Source organism: Phyllobates terribilis, unplaced genomic scaffold (genome assembly GCF_046119375.1).
Source record: "Phyllobates terribilis strain yellow unplaced genomic scaffold, ASM4611937v1 Scaffold_2__4_contigs__length_985480577, whole genome shotgun sequence".
Taxonomy (NCBI): Eukaryota; Metazoa; Chordata; class Amphibia; order Anura; family Dendrobatidae; genus Phyllobates; species Phyllobates terribilis.
The window spans coordinates 827,007,590-827,026,172 of NW_027362762.1; the positions used below are offsets into that span (position 1 = coordinate 827,007,590).

General features: G+C 41.2%; 1 protein-coding gene across 6 annotated transcripts in view; it reads left to right on the plus strand.

Moving 5' to 3' along the window:
• The window catches only part of MYO1C (myosin IC), a 152,885-nt gene that overhangs the window by 100,555 nt on the left and 33,747 nt on the right, over nt 1-18,583 (plus strand). For all 6 annotated transcript variants that reach the window (XM_073667742.1, XM_073667747.1, XM_073667744.1 and 3 more), the window contains exons 4-17: nt 2,717-2,915; nt 7,023-7,103; nt 7,830-8,009; nt 8,162-8,260; nt 8,360-8,473; nt 10,972-11,043; nt 11,994-12,113; nt 12,309-12,391; nt 12,796-12,901; nt 15,524-15,604; nt 15,733-15,824; nt 16,723-16,817; nt 17,225-17,271; nt 17,966-18,046. In XM_073667742.1, coding sequence (XP_073523843.1) covers nt 2,717-2,915; nt 7,023-7,103; nt 7,830-8,009; nt 8,162-8,260; nt 8,360-8,473; nt 10,972-11,043; nt 11,994-12,113; nt 12,309-12,391; nt 12,796-12,901; nt 15,524-15,604; nt 15,733-15,824; nt 16,723-16,817; nt 17,225-17,271; nt 17,966-18,046 — 1,450 coding nt within the window. The remainder of the gene's footprint in view (nt 1-2,716; nt 2,916-7,022; nt 7,104-7,829; nt 8,010-8,161; nt 8,261-8,359; nt 8,474-10,971; nt 11,044-11,993; nt 12,114-12,308; nt 12,392-12,795; nt 12,902-15,523; nt 15,605-15,732; nt 15,825-16,722; nt 16,818-17,224; nt 17,272-17,965; nt 18,047-18,583) is intronic.

The following is an 18,583-nucleotide window of genomic DNA, read 5'->3' on the forward strand; positions in this document are numbered from 1 at the left end:
AAGTTTCTCCCACTGTTCCCAGCAGATAGCTCTCATGGATTATCTTCTATTTCTATTAAATTGATTGTCGTGAAGATAAAATACTCTGAGACTACAATTTCTTATCTGAACATGGATATCCTTTTAGGAAATGCACTATTGCAGGATAAAAGATTAAGTAGGTGTGAACCTCTCTACAGAGGTAAAATGAAGACGTTTAGAAGGCAGCATGGCGATTTTTATTTTTGCGGGGATACTTTGCAAGTCAATCTTTGGGTGCACCCCTTATTTTAGGACCACTTTTAGCATGTTCTGATAAATAAGTGGTGAAGTCTCGTTCCTGGTGGTTTCCTTTCACGCCTTTTGTATTGCCCTTACTGTAACCAATTCAGGAGCCTGTTTTCTCATAACTTCATCTTGTGCCGTTCCTCTTTTATTTCTCTTGAATATTTATGAAGAAATTAACAACTTACATTTCCTCTTGTCAAAGAGGCGTGTCCCTACAGTCTGATACAGTGGGCACTGATTGGATACTCCAGCAGTGCAATGACACCTCCTACCTGGTAACACCCAGTTGTCTAAGTATTCATACATTTCTAGAAGGAGCAACATAGGAACAGCACAACACAAAGTTCTACAAGAATCTGCTCCAGAATTGTTATTTAATGACTTTAGTAACTGTCAGAAGTCTTCAGCAACCTCCATTACAAACGTTGGTTGATAACTTTGTCTTTTCTTTTTTGGAACCTTGTTGATATGAAAGCTATATAGTCACGTCTTTGTGTTAGACATCATTGCTGTTTTTATTTGTGTGTCCAATGCTCCTGATGAAACAGACATGTGATCCGTGCCGAGATACTCTGCCTATGTCAGTGTTTGACCCCAGACTGACTGACTAGATGAATGCTTTGCAAATTGCTCTTGCACTTTGCTTACAGTAAGGCCTATCAGACAGATGCATACTTTACAGATTCATTGTGGGGGTTTGCTATTCAAAAGGATCATTGTCCCCATCCTCAGTGTGACTTGTGTACAAGTAAATAGCTGGTGCAAAGCAGAGCAGTGTCTTCAGACTTGTGTTATTGCAGGATATTATGCCTAAATGTGTATAAACCACTGTAACGCTGCACCACAATCTAATGTGTACGTCTAAAGAGTTTATAGGGAACCTGTCTTTAGATTCATGCTGCCCGGGCAGAGCTTGGCTGCGTGATTGAGACTAGGTATGTTTTACTCTGTAACACTGCAGCGTTTCAGAGAAAATATAGTTTAACTAGCCGGTCAGGAGTTAGTCCAGCACGGTCCCTGGGCAGCTTCCCCCCCACCTCTCCATATAAGAGACCTGTCAATTAACTGGAGCAGGGCAGGGAGAAGCCGGCCAGGGGCCACTCCAGACAAGTCGGGTTTCCCCTTATAGTCATACTACTTTCTCTGAAACCTCATAGCGTTTAAGTAAGGCATACCTGGCTACAATGGCACAGTCAGGCTCAGAATCATGCTGCCCTCCGTGTTAGCAGCAGGAAACTTATGACAGGTTCCCTTTAAAGAGCCGTATCTCTATAACGTTATGCTTGTGGGTTTGAATTTTTTTAATAAGAAGTATGACAACTCTTAATACATAGCTGCTCCCATGTACAAATTGGTCCTACCTCAGGGCCATATGTTCTGCAGGTTTTCGGCATCAGGGATTTTATTGTAGAGAAGTAAATGTGTCATTTGCATTTACTACAAGTGCTGGCATCTGTAACTATTGCATGTCACTAATATCTCTACTAATAGAGCAAATTGCACGGCTCTATTTAGGAATAAATAACTTTAGTAAAATATTTTCATTTGCTTTTTAACTGAATTGATTTTGGAGGCATTGGAGGGTCTCGCCTGACTTGACGGACCGGTTTCACTTGAGACCAGCAGCCTCCTTATGCGTTCCTGATAATGCCACTTGTGAGCAGGTAACCTCAGTGCTTGGTATAACCTGTATTCTCATTCTCCTCCCAGCATTTATCAGATAATTTTGGGGCCTTTTGGATGTTCCAGCAAAATAAGTAAAGCCCCCGTCTCACATAGCGAGATCGCTAGCGAGATCGCTGCTGTGTCACGGTTTTGGTGACGCAACAGCGACCTCACCAGCGATGTCGCTATGTGTGACACTTTGCAGCGATCAGGCCCCTGCTGTGAGGTCGCTGATCGCTGCAAAGTGTCCTGGACCATTTTTTGGTCGTTGCTCTCCCGCTGGTCAGCACACATCGCTGTGTGTGACCAGCGGGAGCAGCGATCAGGCTGGTAACTATGGTAAACATCGGGTTACTAGGGGCACACGCGCACTTAGTAACCCGCTGTTTATCATGGTTACGAGCCTGCTAAAGTGAGCGGTAACCTCCCGCTCACTGTAGCAGAGTGGTAACCATGATAAACAACGGGTTACTAGGAGCGCGTGTGCCCCTAGTAACCCTATGTTTACCATAGTTACCAGCCTGCTCCTGCTTCAGCAGGCTGGTAACCAGGAGCAGGACATCGTGGAAAGATTCTTTCCACGATGTCGCTGCTCCCCTGATCGTTGGTGAGCCTGACTGTTTGACAGCTCACCAGGGACCACATAGCGACGCAGCAACGATCCCTGACGGGCCGTATCGTTGTCGGGATCGTTGCAGCGTCGCTAAGTGTGACGGGGCCTTTAGTAGGGGTTTTTTATGCTCATACAGATCAAGAGATAAAATATTTTTCCATTCCTTTAAAGCTATGCAATAGCAGACAACTCTTACCGCTCTCTGCGAACAGAAAGAAAAGACCAGTGTATTCTTATATCTGGTGAAAGTGGGGCAGGAAAGACAGAAGCTAGTAAGAAGATCCTCCAGTACTATGCTGTGACTTGTCCTGCCAGCGAGCAAGTGGAAACTGTGAAAGACCGTCTCCTGCAGTCCAATCCTGTTCTCGAGGTGAGAGAATGTAACGCCTCCCATGTCTCCTAAAATGTATACTGGATCCATCCTACAGCCTTCTTTTTTAAAGGGATGTCCTAGTGGTGCATATGACACTAACAGATGGGCCGCAATGGAAACCCGCTATGTAAGAGCAGCTACCATTCTAGCAGCCTCGTGCCATTCTTACATTACATGGATGGCCTTTCTTCTGAATGGCAACCATATAATACTACATTTTCTACTTCCGAAAAGAATGCAAGCTGAAAACACATTTTCAATATTAAGAACGAGTCCAGGTATCAGTTTCACCTAAATTTGAATAGTGATGTCCAATGGTCTTGTGATGAGACGCTGCACGGTGGATTGCACACTTGTCTTGCAACGTTTCAGGTGAGTTCCCTTTTCTTAAAGCAAGCACAGAAAGTCTTATGGCATTGTTAAATAGTTATAACCACGTGACACAATCACCTGACATATAGAACATATAAAACAAGTAATATACTTGCCAGAAAACAAAAAATTATCTTAAGTACAAGTCTGATCATCTTGAATAACCAGTGGCATAATCACCGAACAGATAAAAACAGCTTTTAAAGGAGTTATCTGGGACTTTGGTTATTCTGTCTTATGGGGCTAACAACATATTGGCAGATAGTTGGTAACTACCTTCCAGTTCTACTTGGCGATGATTTCTGCCAGCTCAGAGCGATTACGGACCTCCTATGCTTCTGCTTAGGTCACATTGATAGAGCAGCTTCTTCTCTTCCGCTCTGCTCTGTAAACGGGGTGTCACAGCTGGCTCCCTGCAGTAAGGCAGAGGGCAGCCGGCTAACTGCAGGAAGCTGTCAATCAGCAAAACATCCGCAGCGACGCCCCATCAACAGGCCAGCCCGGAATAGGAGAAGAAGCTGATCAGTTGACGAGAGGTGAAATGAAGCAAAAGAGTCCCTGCCTGAACCGGCAGATGTCGCCTGGCAGAACAGGCAGGTAGTTTGCAACTACCCTACTACCTGCATGTAAGTAGTTAGCCCCATACAAAAAAATAACCAAAGTCCTGGATAACCTCTTTAACCATGTACTATAAGGCTCAAAGTATCACAGATATACTACCGTAAAAAACGCACAGTGTATGATACCCACTGACGCTACAACAGGGATGTCAAACTCAGATACACAGAGGGCCAAAATTAAAAACTTGGACAAAGTCGCAGGCCAACCTTGATATTTATTAAAAAATGTCCACAATTGAAGTTTTTCCTTATTATCAAATATAATGATGATGAAACTTTTCATATGGAAACAAACTTAAAAGGGTTGTCCCACAAACAAAGTAGATTTTAATTAATAGATATTAGAAGAAAATAAACGCATAATCATAAGTGGGGTATTGTGGAATAATATAATATTATGTAATAACAGTAAAAAGATGTGGCCAAATGGCCTAATTTAAATATGTAATAACAAAAGGACTAAAACCTTAAATTAATAAATAATATAGATATATATTGACGCCAACAAAAGAACCTCCCAAGCACAGTATGATAACCCCACAGTGAATTTTTCCACGGTACGCTCCACATGCACTGTATAATGACCCTACTGTATCCCCCCAGCAAAGTATGGTGACCCCCAACACAATATGATGCCCCAACTGTGATCCCCACACAGCCCTCCATGCAGTATAATGGGCCCCACATAGTCCTCCATGCAGTATAATGGGCCTCCACATAGTCCTCCATACAGAATGATGGCCCCACATAGTCCTCCATACAGAATGATGGGCCCCACATAGCCCTCCATACAGAATGATGGGCCCCACATAGTCCTCCATACAGAATGATGGGCCCCACATAGTCCTCCATACAGTATAATGGGCCCCACATAGTCCTCCATACAGTATAATGGGCCCCACATAGTCCTCCAGACAGTATAATGGGCCCCACATAGTCCTCCAGACAGTATAATGGGCCCCACATAGTCCTCCAGACAGTATAATGGGCCCCACATAGTCCTCCAGACAGTATAATGGGCCCCACATAGTCCTCCAGACAGTATAATGGGCCCCACATAGTCCTCCAGACAGTATAGTGGGCCCCACATAGTCCTCCAGACAGTATAATGGGCCCCACATAGTCCTCCAGACAGTATAATGGGCCCCACATAGTCCTCCAGACAGTATATTGGGCCCCACATAGTCCTCCAGACAGTATATTGGGCCCCACATAGTCCTCCAGACAGTATATTGGGCCCCACATAGTCCTCCAGACAGTATATTGGGCCCCACATAGTCCTCCATACAATATGAGGGCCCCACATAGTCCTCCATACAGAATGATGGGCCCCACATAGTCCTCCATACAGTATAATGGGCCTCACATAGTCCTCCATACAGTATAATGGGCCCCACATAGTCCTCCAGACAGTATAATGGGCCCCACATAGTCCTCCAGACAGTATAATGGGCCCCACATAGTCCTCCAGACAGTATAATGGGCCCCACATAGTCCTCCAGACAGTATAATGGGCCCCACATAGTCCTCCAGACAGTATATTGGGCCCCACATAGTCCTCCAGACAGTATATTGGGCCCCACATAGTCCTCCAGACAGTATATTGGGCCCCACATAGTCCTCCAGACAGTATATTGGGCCCCACATAGTCCTCCATACAGAATGAGGGCCCCACATAGTCCTCCATACAGAATAATGGGCCCCACATAGTCCTCCATACAGAATCATGGGCCCCACATAGTCCTCCATACAGTATAATGGGCCCCACATAGTCCTCCATACAGTATAATGGGCCTCCACATAGTCCTCCATACAGTATAATGGGCCCCACATAGTCCTCCATACAGAATGATGGCCCCACATAGTCCTCCAGACAGTATAATGGGCCCCACATAGTCCTCCAGACAGTATATTGGGCCCCACATAGTCCTCCAGACAGTATATTGGGCCCCACATAGTCCTCCAGACAGTATATTGGGCCCCACATAGTCCTCCATACAGTATAATGGGCCCCACATAGTCCTCCAGACAGTATAATGGGCCCCACATAGTCCTCCAGACAGTATAATGGGCCCCACATAGTCCTCCAGACAGTATAATGGGCCCCACATAGTCCTCCAGACAGTATATTGGGCCCCACATAGTCCTCCAGACAGTATATTGGGCCCCACATAGTCCTCCAGACAGTATATTGGGCCCCACATAGTCCTCCAGACAGTATAAGGGGCCCCACATAGTCCTCCAGACAGTATATTGGGCCCCTCATAGTCCTCCATACAGTATATTGGGCCCCACATAGTCCTCCAGACAGTATAATGTGCCCCACATAGTCCTCCAGACAGAATATTGAGGCGGGCAGTGTTGGCATCGCGGGCCAAATATAATCACCCTGCGGGCCAGAGTTTGACATGTGAGCACTAAAAAGATGAATTCACAGCAATCTTAAACTGCATAGTACTGTAGAAATCTATTTTATAAGACCACTGAATCCTATAAAACTATCCTACGTAAACATACTTTACAAAAGTGTATTAATTGTCTCGTTCAGTCCCCCATGGCTGACTGTGTCAAGTGTAGAAATTCAGTATGTTTCACACTAAATTAATTGAATCTTCATTTGCTGTTGATCTCTACCAGTGCTCTCCTCCTTGATCATCCATCGTAAGACACACCCTATGCCCTGCTCCAAAAAATGAGAATTAAATGTACTACACTTCCTGACCTCCTCCAGCATTTGGACTTGGGATAGGTGTGAATAACTTTCAGTTATAGAGGTTGCTGAAACATCGCTAGAGTCGGGAGATTCCTTCATAAACATAAGTCAGCCAATCCCATTGAAATGGCAGGTCAGGCCTAAATGTATGTAATGTGTATGGTCCCCTTAAGATCTGCCTACTAGTAAATGTTATCTTTAGTGGGAGAAGCTTAGCAAACTTCCTATTAAGTGACAGAGCAAATATGTCTAAGGTGCTATTGAAAGGCGTATCTCTAAATGTTTTCAGGGTGCCATGGGAACACTGACAGATATTGCATCAAAGCCAGAAATGCTTTGTTCCCAGGAACTCAAAACATAATCCATGTAGTATAATATTGACTTTTTAATTTTTTTTAGGCCTTTGGAAATGCAAAAACTTTACGAAATGACAATTCCAGTCGTTTTGGCAAATACATGGATGTGCAGTTTGATTATAAGGTTAGTATTTGGATTGTATTTTATAAATGTAAATGGTGTATATGGGTATAAATGTGCTTGTTAAAGGGATTCTTCACTACTATACAAATTAAACTTAATTTGTGTGGGAAAGCGGAAAAAAATCTCCCATACTCTCCTCTTGGACCAACACTGCTCTTTTGCACTCATACTATATCCCCCCAGCATCAACATCCGGTATTGGGGATGTCACGTGACCTCTGCAGCCATTTAGCTGGTGCTGATCAGCTGCCAACTTCAAATTTAGTCCGAACAAGAAAGTAACTGGACAGTATGTTAAAGTCTGCGGCCACTGAGTAGCTGCAGCGGTCTCTTGGTGCCTCACGCCAAATGATCTGGCCAGGAGACAGGCAGAGGAGCGATGCCAATCTGGGAGCTGGTTATAGAATTTTTCTGTTTTCTTACACTGCTTTAGTCCAATTAAGATAACTTTTATAGTAGTGGAGAACCCATGTAAAAGTTATTGGGACGGAGATGATGATTTTTTTGTTTCTATAGCACCAACATATTCCACAGCACTTTACATTTTAAAAGAAATAATTTTCTGTATGAACGTTCTTACGTTAAGCTGTTAGTTGATCAAATATTGTATTATTGCAATTTTTACATAAGAATACATCAATATCCTCTAGTCGATGGTCATGTATTTTTGTATAAGTTATACATATGGATAATAGATGTAAGCTAGTAAACTAATTTGGTTTTAAGGGTGCGCCGGTTGGGGGACACATTCTGAACTATCTCTTGGAGAAGTCCCGTGTGGTGCATCAGAACCATGGAGAGAGAAATTTCCATATATTTTATCAGCTCCTCGAGGGCGGGGAGGAGGATCTTCTGCGAAGGCTCGGCTTAGACAAAAATGCACAAAACTACCAATACCTTGTCAAGGTTGGTAAATATAGGATTTTACAGGTCTAAAAGTTTGATTGCTCTTCCAAGAGTGGGACACGTTATTTTGCCTGAACAGGTGTCCAGATATGCTTTCTAGTCCAAATCATTTATCCCAATTTATGACTCTTTGGTTTGTTTTTTTGATACAGGGTCAGTGTGCCAGGGTCAGTTCAATCAATGATAAAAATGAATGGAAGACTGTTCGCAAAGCTTTGTCTGTGATCAACTTTAATGAAGATGATGTGGAGGTAAGTGGCAAGGATGATTTGTACATTAGATGTCGGTGCCTAAAAAAAAAAAATTCTTACCCCTGTTTTATGATCCTTTTTTCTTGATTGTATTTTCAGGAATTGCTGAGCATTGTAGCGAGTGTTCTGCATTTGGGAAATGTGCAGTTTGCCACAGATGAACAAGGGAATGCTCAGGTCACAACAGAAAACCAGATTAAATATCTTGCCAGGGTAAGGAACTTTACCAGGCCATGTATTGGCTTCAATCTATGTCTTTCTGTCAGGATATAGGCTCACAAGTGATTGAATTAAAATTGTCATTCTTAGAATTTATAGGGAAGCTATTGTCAGAGAATCACCTATTGTTTAAAGCGAACCTGTCAGCAGGATTTAGCCCTATAAACTAAAGGCATGCATGGCTGTAATGGCGCTGTGATGCTGATTAATCTGATACCTGATGTGAAGTGATCCGCTCAGTGGCTGCTGAATACTCACCTTATGAAGTTTTTAGAAAATGACGTCTTGTGTGCTTCGGGGCGCGAAGTGGGGACAGAGTCTTCTCCTTCTCTGCCCCCACCAGCCTCCTCTGTTTCTTGTGCAGGTCACTGATTATCCTCCTCTTTAAATTTCCACGCCGCCGGCTTCATTGTGTGGGCGGCGCATGTGTAGTGGAAGCCGGCGTCCTGTGTGCGGAACTTCAATAAAATGGCGCTGGAAGTGGCGCATGCGCAGATCGAGATCTCAGTTCAGCGCCTTTTTATTGAAGTCCTGTTCACAGGATGTCAGCTCCCACTGCGTACGCAATGCCCAAACAATGGCGGCTCAAAATTTTAAAAAGAAATAATCAGTGACCTGCACAAGAAGCAGAGGAGGCTGGTGGGTGGAGGCGGAGAACGAGAAGAAGACCCTGCCCCCACATCCCTCCCTGAAGCACACAAGATGTTATTTTCTGAAAACTTTGAGGTGAGTATTCAGCAGCCACTGATCTGATCCCTTCACATCAGGTATAATATTAATCAGCCTCACAGCGCCATTATGGCCATGCCTTTAGATCATAGGGCTAAATCCTGCTGACAAGTTCGCTTTAAATCAAGTTTTTGTGTTACATTTAATTTTTTTATTTCTATTTTTGCCAGTGTTTTCTTTCTCCATATCAATCTGTATTAAGAATATAAAATGGTAATCTTGACATTTTCACATGGGCCACCGGGACTTTCTTTTAGACTGACACATTCACATGTACATTAGCCTCAGTAAACAGGCTATGACCCTATGTTTAATATTGAAATATATGATAAGTGTTTTCTAAAATCATTGTGAAGGGAGCAGGGTCAGCTGTGACATCACCTATTGTGATTGGTGGATCCTGGGTTATATAGAAATGCATATAGAGGTGTTACCTGTCATTGTATCCTGCCTCTTAGGATAAGGAGCCTTCTGATGGCTCTTCCTGAAAGGACAGGAAGGATATGTCGAAATTGGCCCCAGTGACCAGTGTTGTAAATTGCAAGATTAATAATTAAGTTCTTTAATAAAGGTCATGATATGAAAAATACAAACATTGCCACAAATGTATAAATTAAATATGTAACTTGGAAACCTGATTTAATAAGTAGGCCATTTTCTGATGATGGCCCCTTCCCCACTTGAATACTTTAGAACAGTATATTTGATTTATATATGTGATGTTTGTGGTGTAAAAAGGAATGTATAATCTGAAAATAACATTATTTAAAGCAGATTTTGTGTGTCTCTTTTCACGATATGAAAAATAAATGTTATATTCTAATTTTGCTCTGGCCACTGGAGTGCACACAAAAAGCTGACAAGTGCCATTTTATGCGACTCACTTGTGTAGACTGGGGCAGAGTCAGCAGAGGAAAGGAAATAATGACAGGTGGCAGATTTAGGCTACTGGCACACACCGCGTGTGACACATTGTCTGTTTCTTTGTTGTTTTTTAGCACATTTAGCCCCCCCCCCCTTTAAAAACACTGCAGCAGACATTTAGCTACTAGTCCATAATAAAATGTTATAAAGTTTGAGCAGTCTGTACAGCGCAATGTGGATCTTATTTGAGCTTTGTGGTGCATTTTCGTAATCAGTCGGATGCTCTTTAAAATACAGCATGCTCTAAAGTGTAAAGAGAATATAAAAATGCTTGTGAAAAACACAATCACTTCAAATGCTTGTATTGTATTGTTATATGCAAGTGAAAAATATGTATGTCCGTTATCACATTGTGTTTGCAGCATACATTTGAGGGGTAATGTATCAGGAAAACCCCAGTCGAATATGTCTAATAAATCAATAGATTCATTTTTCCCAATGGAGACCATCTGTTGGGCTGGTATACTTTTTTATTTACGTTTTGTTTGCATTCTATATACAGTAGAATAACACAGTAGACTATGCTTTACTAAACAGAGGCATACAGAAAAAAATGTTTACCATGTGTTATACTTTTTTATTTTTTTTTTAATTTCCAACATGGGAGCCTATAGGCAACATATGCAGCTCTACTCTTAGTGGCATCCATTCAGGGAATGCATTGGAAAGTTCTCTTCAAAGATAAACTGCCTTCATGGCCCACAGCAGCCAATCACTGGGCAGCTTTATTCTTAATAGTGTTTTTTAGGGATGACAGGTGCTCTGCGACAAATACCTTTTTTTTTATTATTTTTTCTGTAGCATCTAACTATAATGGAAACCTGTGTCTTGTTTTGCAGCTTCTGTCTGTAGATAGTATTGTACTACGGGAATCTCTCATTCACAAGAAGATCATTGCTAAAGGAGAAGAGGTAAGCACACGGCTTAAACTGTAGAATTTGTAACTGGTTCAATTAGTCTTGAACATTTTAAACAGTTCATTCCTTCTAGACTTTAAAAGTGTGCCGCTAGTCTCTGCGGGCCGCTAGTCTCTGCGGGCCGCTAGTCTAAATAGACATAAGCTTATATTCGACTAGCGGTGCGACAACCCATAAATAAGCTGCACTGTCAGTTGTCATTAGCTAATAGCAACATAGTATTGAAGTAGGGGAGTGTAGAGACAATACTGCACGCGGAGCGGAACTGTTGCTAATGTAATTGTGCTACCCCCAGCAAATGTTGCACAGGGCCTTATCACTTAAAATAGCACCCGTGTACAATATTCTGCCCATTGGAAAGTTGCCTGCCCAACTTTAAAGAAGCCCTCCAATTAATATTTTTTTTCCTTTAAGTCTGTGTATATGTGCAAGTATTGTAGTGTGTATGTATAAATATACTCGCCTACTGCTGCTTTCTTTGAGATCCAGCACCGTTCTGCTCCTCTTCTCAGTGATGTTACTGCTCTGCAGACTCACCGTGTTACGCTGCGCTCTGTGTGACCCAGAAGTGACATTTACACTGTGAGCCTTTGGGGCAGCAGAACGAGACTCCATAGGTTTACATTGTAAAAGAGACTTCCGGCTCACACACACTGACCCAGAGTCTGAAGAGCGGTGACGTCACTGAGAAGAGGAGCAGAACGGCGCTGGATCCCAGAGAAAGTGGCAGTAAATGAGTATATTAATTTAATTATTAATACACGCTAATTAAGAATCGCTACACTACTTGCAAATATACACATCTAATGAAGTATTCATGGGAGGGCTTCTTTAATTAATGCATGGTTTGGAAGCACACTGTTATATACAGAGGTATTAAACCGCTCTTATGAATATTTAGGTGCTCTTTATTACCTCCTTTGCTTTTTCTTTCCCACCTTTAGCTGAACAGCCCTTTGAATCTGGAGCAAGCAGCTTATGCCCGAGATGCCCTGGCTAAAGCAATTTATGGCCGGACCTTTTCATGGCTTGTCAACAAGATTAATAAGTCACTGACCTATAAGGTAGGATTTAAAGACAAAAGTGAATTTTACAAATAATAGCATAATACTGCTGTCTTATTGCTATACACTTTGAGCAAGCCTGGAGATTCTGTAAGTCCTGTGCTTGTGATGTGACGCTACATAGTGCGCGGTGTAAACAGGATAAGGAGGATTACTCTGACATCAGGGTTGTAACTCACTGTGGTCCTTTTTCAGGGTGCAGACATGCACAGTGTGGGGAATGCTTCTGTAATAGGACTTCTGGACATATATGGTTTTGAAGTTTTTCAACATAACAGGTAATATTTCTTCTTCTTATCTGAACTTACATTTTTAGCATATTTTTCATACAGAGCTCTTAGTTATAGTGTGAAACTGTGAAACTTCTAGTCACACTATGGTTAATAATTCACTCTGGAAAGACTACAGCTACAAATTTCTACCATCTGCTGTGAAAACGGATTTACTTGAATCTATAAAACAAAACAAAAATGTAACTTTAGGTTGAGCATGCACTTTTGTTTTTTATGTATGGCAATTTTAAAATGCAAAATTTTAAGACTGAAGTTTCAATTTAGTCTTAAATGTTTGGGACTTTGGAAAAAAATAACTATAGAAACAATATATGTCCTGGCTTCGCTTTTTCCTCGTGTTGAAGTAATGCAGCTTGTTTAGGCTTACTTTTTTTTTTTTTTTTTTGTAGCTTTGAACAGTTTTGCATAAATTACTGCAACGAGAAGCTTCAGCAATTGTTTATTGAGCTGACACTAAAGTCTGAACAGGAGGAGTATGAATCTGAGGGGATTGCAGTAAGTAACAGCCTCTCACTTTTGTACGCTGTACTGAAATTTCAGTTCTGCTTGTTTTCTCTCTTTCCTCTTCAGCCAATTACCTAAGTCATAACTGGACAACCTGCACCCCGAGGGCCACATCCGACCCTCTGGGTGTTCGATTCCGGCCCACGGACCGAAACAGCAGAAGGGCTGAAACAATGTTCCACAGGCCGCACCATGCCCTCATCTGCTGCCGCTGTCACCACTATTCGTATCCTACGGATGCCGACAGTGCCTCCGGCTCCTTCTTCCACCGGTCAGCATGTGCAACTGAGCCAGCAGATGCAATCACATCACTTCATTGCGTCTGCTGTGCGGAGAGTCAATGCATCAGAGGCAACAGCGCGTCGGGGGAACGGGAGCGAGGGGAGTATGTCACCCCCCTCTTCATATGTGTATGGGATGTTTGCATGTAGATAGGGGGCCATAGGGAAATGTGAGGCTCATACTGTATATAAAAGGCTATGTGGGGCATCATACTGTATACAGGGGGCTACATGGGGGTTCATACTGTATGTAGAGTGCGGTGTGTGGGCTCTTACGGTATATAGGGGGATGTCACCATTCTTTAATTCAGCTCAATATTAAGTGATACAATTAATATAAATTATAATTACTATGTTAATATTGAGCAGAATTAATTGCAGACTGTTGGTTCGGCCCTCCACAATCAAGGTTTCTCATGTTGGCCCTCAGGAAAATTAATTGCCCACCCCTGACCCAAGTCATTGTGTATGCCCAGAAAATGTGTTCTAAGCAATCACATGAGAACACAACTAAAATTAAATTTTAATGTCTGTCATGCAATGTTGATGTACATTAAAGTGCAACAACATTTTGGAATTATTTTTTTCTTTTTTTCTTCCTTTCCTCTTCCTTTTTTTCTTCCTTTCCTCTTCCTTTTTTTCTTCCTTTCCTCTTCCTTTTTTTCTTCATTTTTTTGCTTGTGTATTGTTATTTTTGCCTCTGTGACACTATATGTCATGCACCGTACTTTCATACAAATGAAATATTAAATTCCCGCAAGATGGTTGTTCTATTTTTTTGTACAATGATTAGTTTCAATAAAGTTTGCTGTCCTTTTAAACCACCAAGATATCTGCACTTCTTCAAGGTCGTTTACCTTGTAACTTTTATGAACAAGCAATCGCTGTAGTTTCCTAATTATGGTACCTGTTTTACTGAAAGACAATTAAAAAATTTTGACTTTTAGTATATAGCAAAAAATCCATACATTACTTAATTTTGTAAATATCATTGTTTAAAATCAGTCTTACTTTCTCCATTGCCCCAGCAGCACTCATTAACATACCTTCTTCATGGTTGGGGTGCTTTCATATTGCGTCCCGGCACCCGTACAGTGGCTCACGTCAGGGCTACGTCCGAACCATTCACAAAGCGGGATGTTAACCGGGCCATAGACTATAATGGTGCCGACAGAGCAAACATGCGCTCTTGATGTGCATTGTTTTCGGACGTGTATCCCTACTAGAGGTGGACGCTCAGACGTAGTAGACTGCGTACATGCCTGAATATGGTGCACGGCAGAGCGCACGTTCATTCTGTCGGCACCATTATAGTCTATGGCCCAGTTGACGCATATGTCTGAATTCCATTTTCGTGTTCTTCGGACCCCATGAAGCGGGTGAAGTGCCAGAGCTCAGAACAAGAAGTATTTTTAGGTACTCTCTAGAGAACTAGCCACATGTTTTGGGGCTCTTACCACCACCAATGATATTATTCTTCTGGGAAATGCATTTAACCCCTTAGGGCCAAGCCTAATTTTTCAAATCTGACGTTTCACTTTATGTAGTAATATATCCCAGTCTTTCTGAGATTGTTTTTCATGATACATTGCACTTTTGTAAGTGGTAAATTGCAGTTGATGTGTTTTTGTGTTTTTTTTGTGAAAATATTGGAAACTTGATGAAAATTTAAAAAAATTTGCAGTTTTCAAACTTTGAATGTTTCTGTCCATAAATCAGAGTTAATATATCACATTATCATATGTCAACTTTTTGTCCGCATCATTTTTCAAATGTTCTTTTATTTTATTTGGTTGTTAGAAGGGCAATCACCTCTGCAATTGTGCTCGCGGGGTGCCAATGGGCTTAGAGAGGGAGCCCCCTTTCTCTGATTGCCATCTAGATGTTTCTGTTGCTAATAACACCTGCAAGTAGGGAGTTAACGGCCTAGATCATTGAGATGCTGCAGGGTGCATGCTATAATATTCAGCTGATGCTTGCTATGTTTTGCACATTGGAGGCGCTGTCATCTTAGTCCTCTGGTCAGTATTGCCTGTCATTAAGGTGCTAAAAATGTTTTTAACATTTTTTTTTATGTACATTTTAGGGGTGTTGTGTAAAGGTTGTCGTAGCTTTTCTGTCCTAGAGCAACAAGGTCAAGTTGTGTATTGAATCCAACCTTTTTATAGGTCCTATTACACTGCTATGGCAGGTTATCCAAGGTGATATCTTGTCACTCAGATGATACTCCTACATGTAAAAAGTAATACTGGATGTGTACATTGTATGATGGCAGGTTTGGTTTGTCTTCTTCCACCATTATTGATGATGTTTTTCTCCCCTTACTTGTCAGTGGGAGCCAGTGCAATATTTTAATAACAAAATAATCTGCGATCTCGTTGAAGAAAAGTTCAAAGGAATCATTTCCATCCTGGTAAGTCAGTTACTGTTCGAGCTCACTGCTTGGCAAACAGGATGCTCTCCGAGTATATGGGGTTGTGCTTTGTTTAGGGCCAGTATTGATGACTTAGTTTATAATCTCTGTTCTTTTCCTCTTGATAGGATGAAGAATGTCTGCGTCCCGGAGAAGCAACAGATATGACATTCCTAGAAAAGTTGGAAGATACTGTGAAAAACCACCCACACTTTGTAACGTGAGTGTATACTGTAAATCTATAAACTGCTACAGCGCTTAAACGTAGGATGATTCATGAGCAGTATTTGTTTGGCACACTTTTTTTTTCCATTATCAACATATTTTTAATCCCCATTTACATTAGTGTACTTATAAAATGCAAGAAATATTTTTCTAGTTTATAAAGGTATCTTTGCCCAACGATTGGCACGAACTCTAAAACCAATAATTGAAACAGGTCAACCATGACGGCCTGTATTATCATTGAGAATACCTTTTAACTCTTGATTATTAAAGTGAAAGACTGTAGTTTAGTCATAAACACATACAATTTAACCCACATGAGTACATCTAAATGTTTATGTAAAATACTTATGTTATAACACATGATTTAGAATTGTTCTGCTATCTTTACCTATTTATCATATGTAGGAATTTTCATGTTTGATGGCTACTTAAAGGGGGTTTCCACTACTTGAACAATCCTTTAAATCCTGTAGTTCCCTAAGTAAAATAACAAAAGGCATTACTCTTGCTTCTCACACTGTTCCAGCGATGTCTGCGCCAAATCTCCCCACGCTCGCATGACATTGGCTGCAGGGCTCAGGTGACAATCAGCGGCCACTGATATATAGGGATAAATAATGGGTACATATCCTCCTATCACAAGAGAAAACATGCTTGTATCGATCCATGGAGACCATAATGTCTCAAGTTGAGCTGTTCTGTTATGTGATGTAGTCCCTTTTCCGTTTGTATAACGAGAATTCACTTCTCCTATAAATTCTTTGCAGGTTGTAGGATTTTCTGAAATCCAGACCTGTTAATTCACTTTAGCACTTTTTAAATATAAATTTGTATAATTTTGCATAAATATGTAGACTGTTTGATCTTTATCACTTGCCTTTTCGATCTAGACACAAACTTGGAGACCAGAAAACTAGAAAATGTGTTGGAAGAGATGAGTTTCGCCTGCTCCACTATGCTGGAGAAGTGAACTACAGCGTTGTAGGTAATTTGCATTCATTCTTATAACTGGAATAATTTAAACCTTTTAGGTTTTGGATCTAAATGTGAGAAACCGCACATCATGCCCTTTGTAGCTTTGCCTCCTGGAGGAGTAGTAATCAGGCATATGCCACATAACCATGGGCAGATTGTGTGTGACATGGTGGGCAAACAAAGATTGAGCATGTTTGATTTCGGGAGGCCTGATATTACTTTGTTCTGCCGCCAAAAGTGTCTGACGTTTCCTCTTCTCTAATTAGTAAACATGTCTGCTATGCAAGAATACATTTTACGTTTGAAAGGAGAAGTGTTCAAAGAATTTAAACAAAAAGAAAAGTCCGCCTGTAGGTAATAAGTATACAGTGCTGTAAGTTGTTTTTTTTTTTAATCATTATCTCAATTTTTCCTTAGGATTTCTGGATAAAAACAATGATCTGCTGTTTAGAAATCTGAAAGAAGTAAGTGAATGGTTTGGTCTGTGTGTGAGGACCTATATTTCTGATCTCTCTAATATATTTCAATTTATCGTTTCACATTTCTGTAACAATAAAGGGGTTTTCCCAAAAATGAAAGTTTATTTTTAATCAATAGATCTTGGAATAATAATAAGTTCCACAATTGGATGTGTTTAAATAAAATGTCCCTGTGCTGAGATAATCTTATAAATGTGCCCCTGCTGTGTACTGTGTAATGGCTGTGTCTGACCGTACAGGAACAGGGTCTGATCATACCACATCTCCTGGGCAGGGGAGGAAGGAAAAGAGTATACAGATATGACAGCAGGGGATCACAGCTGATTCTTTTTGTGAGGTAAAGCATTTCCCTACCTGTTTTTAAACAATGTTTTACTTCAAAGAAAGAATCAGCTGTGATCCCCTGCTGTAATGTCTGTATACTCTTTTCCTTCCTCCCCTGCCCAGGAGATGTGGTATGATCAGACTATGTTCCTGCACAGTCAGACACAGCCATTACACAGGGGAACATTTATAAGATTATCTCGGCACAGGAACATTTTGTTTAAATACATTCAATTGTGGAACTTATTATTCAAATATCTATTGATTAAAATTAACTTTTGTTCGTGGGAAAACCCCTTTAAGCGTCTTGGGAAGCAGCTAAGTAACAACTCGTACGTGTTCTTCTCCATCACAGGTTATGTGTGACTCTGGAAATCCAATTGTTCATCAGTGCTTTGACAGATCTGAGCTGACAGACAAGAAAAGGCCAGAGACGGTATGAGTAGTTGTTCAAGTGACAAGTTTTGACAATTCAGAAAGTAACATTTGAAAGCTTTTCTTGCATTGATGTACAGGCTGTTATCGACACATGCACATGAAAGAGGTTTCAGTCTATGACAGCACAAGATTTTATTTTTAACACTTTATTTTTCTTTTCTTTTTGGAAATTGGTTGTTAATTATTATAGCTGCTTTTTCTTATATAGCATTCTCTAGAAATGTTCCTCATCAGTGGCAATTATGTAGGGAGGCATAAAGAAAAGGGGTGCTCATAGGGATAGTACTTTTAAGCACAACGAATGCATACACCAGATGGTGGTTAGAGGAGCTGACCTTGCTTGGTTGTGCTCCATTGAAGGCATAATGCTGAATTCCAAGGCTGCTGATGTCCCCGTCCCTTCATTGAAGTTGCCAGGCTTTGGCAGGGAGCAAACCATTTTTAAAAGTAGGATAGACTATAACATGGGTGTCAAATTCAGCTGGGCCACTGTAAATGTGATATAAATAAGAACGTTTAAGTGACTCAGAAATGC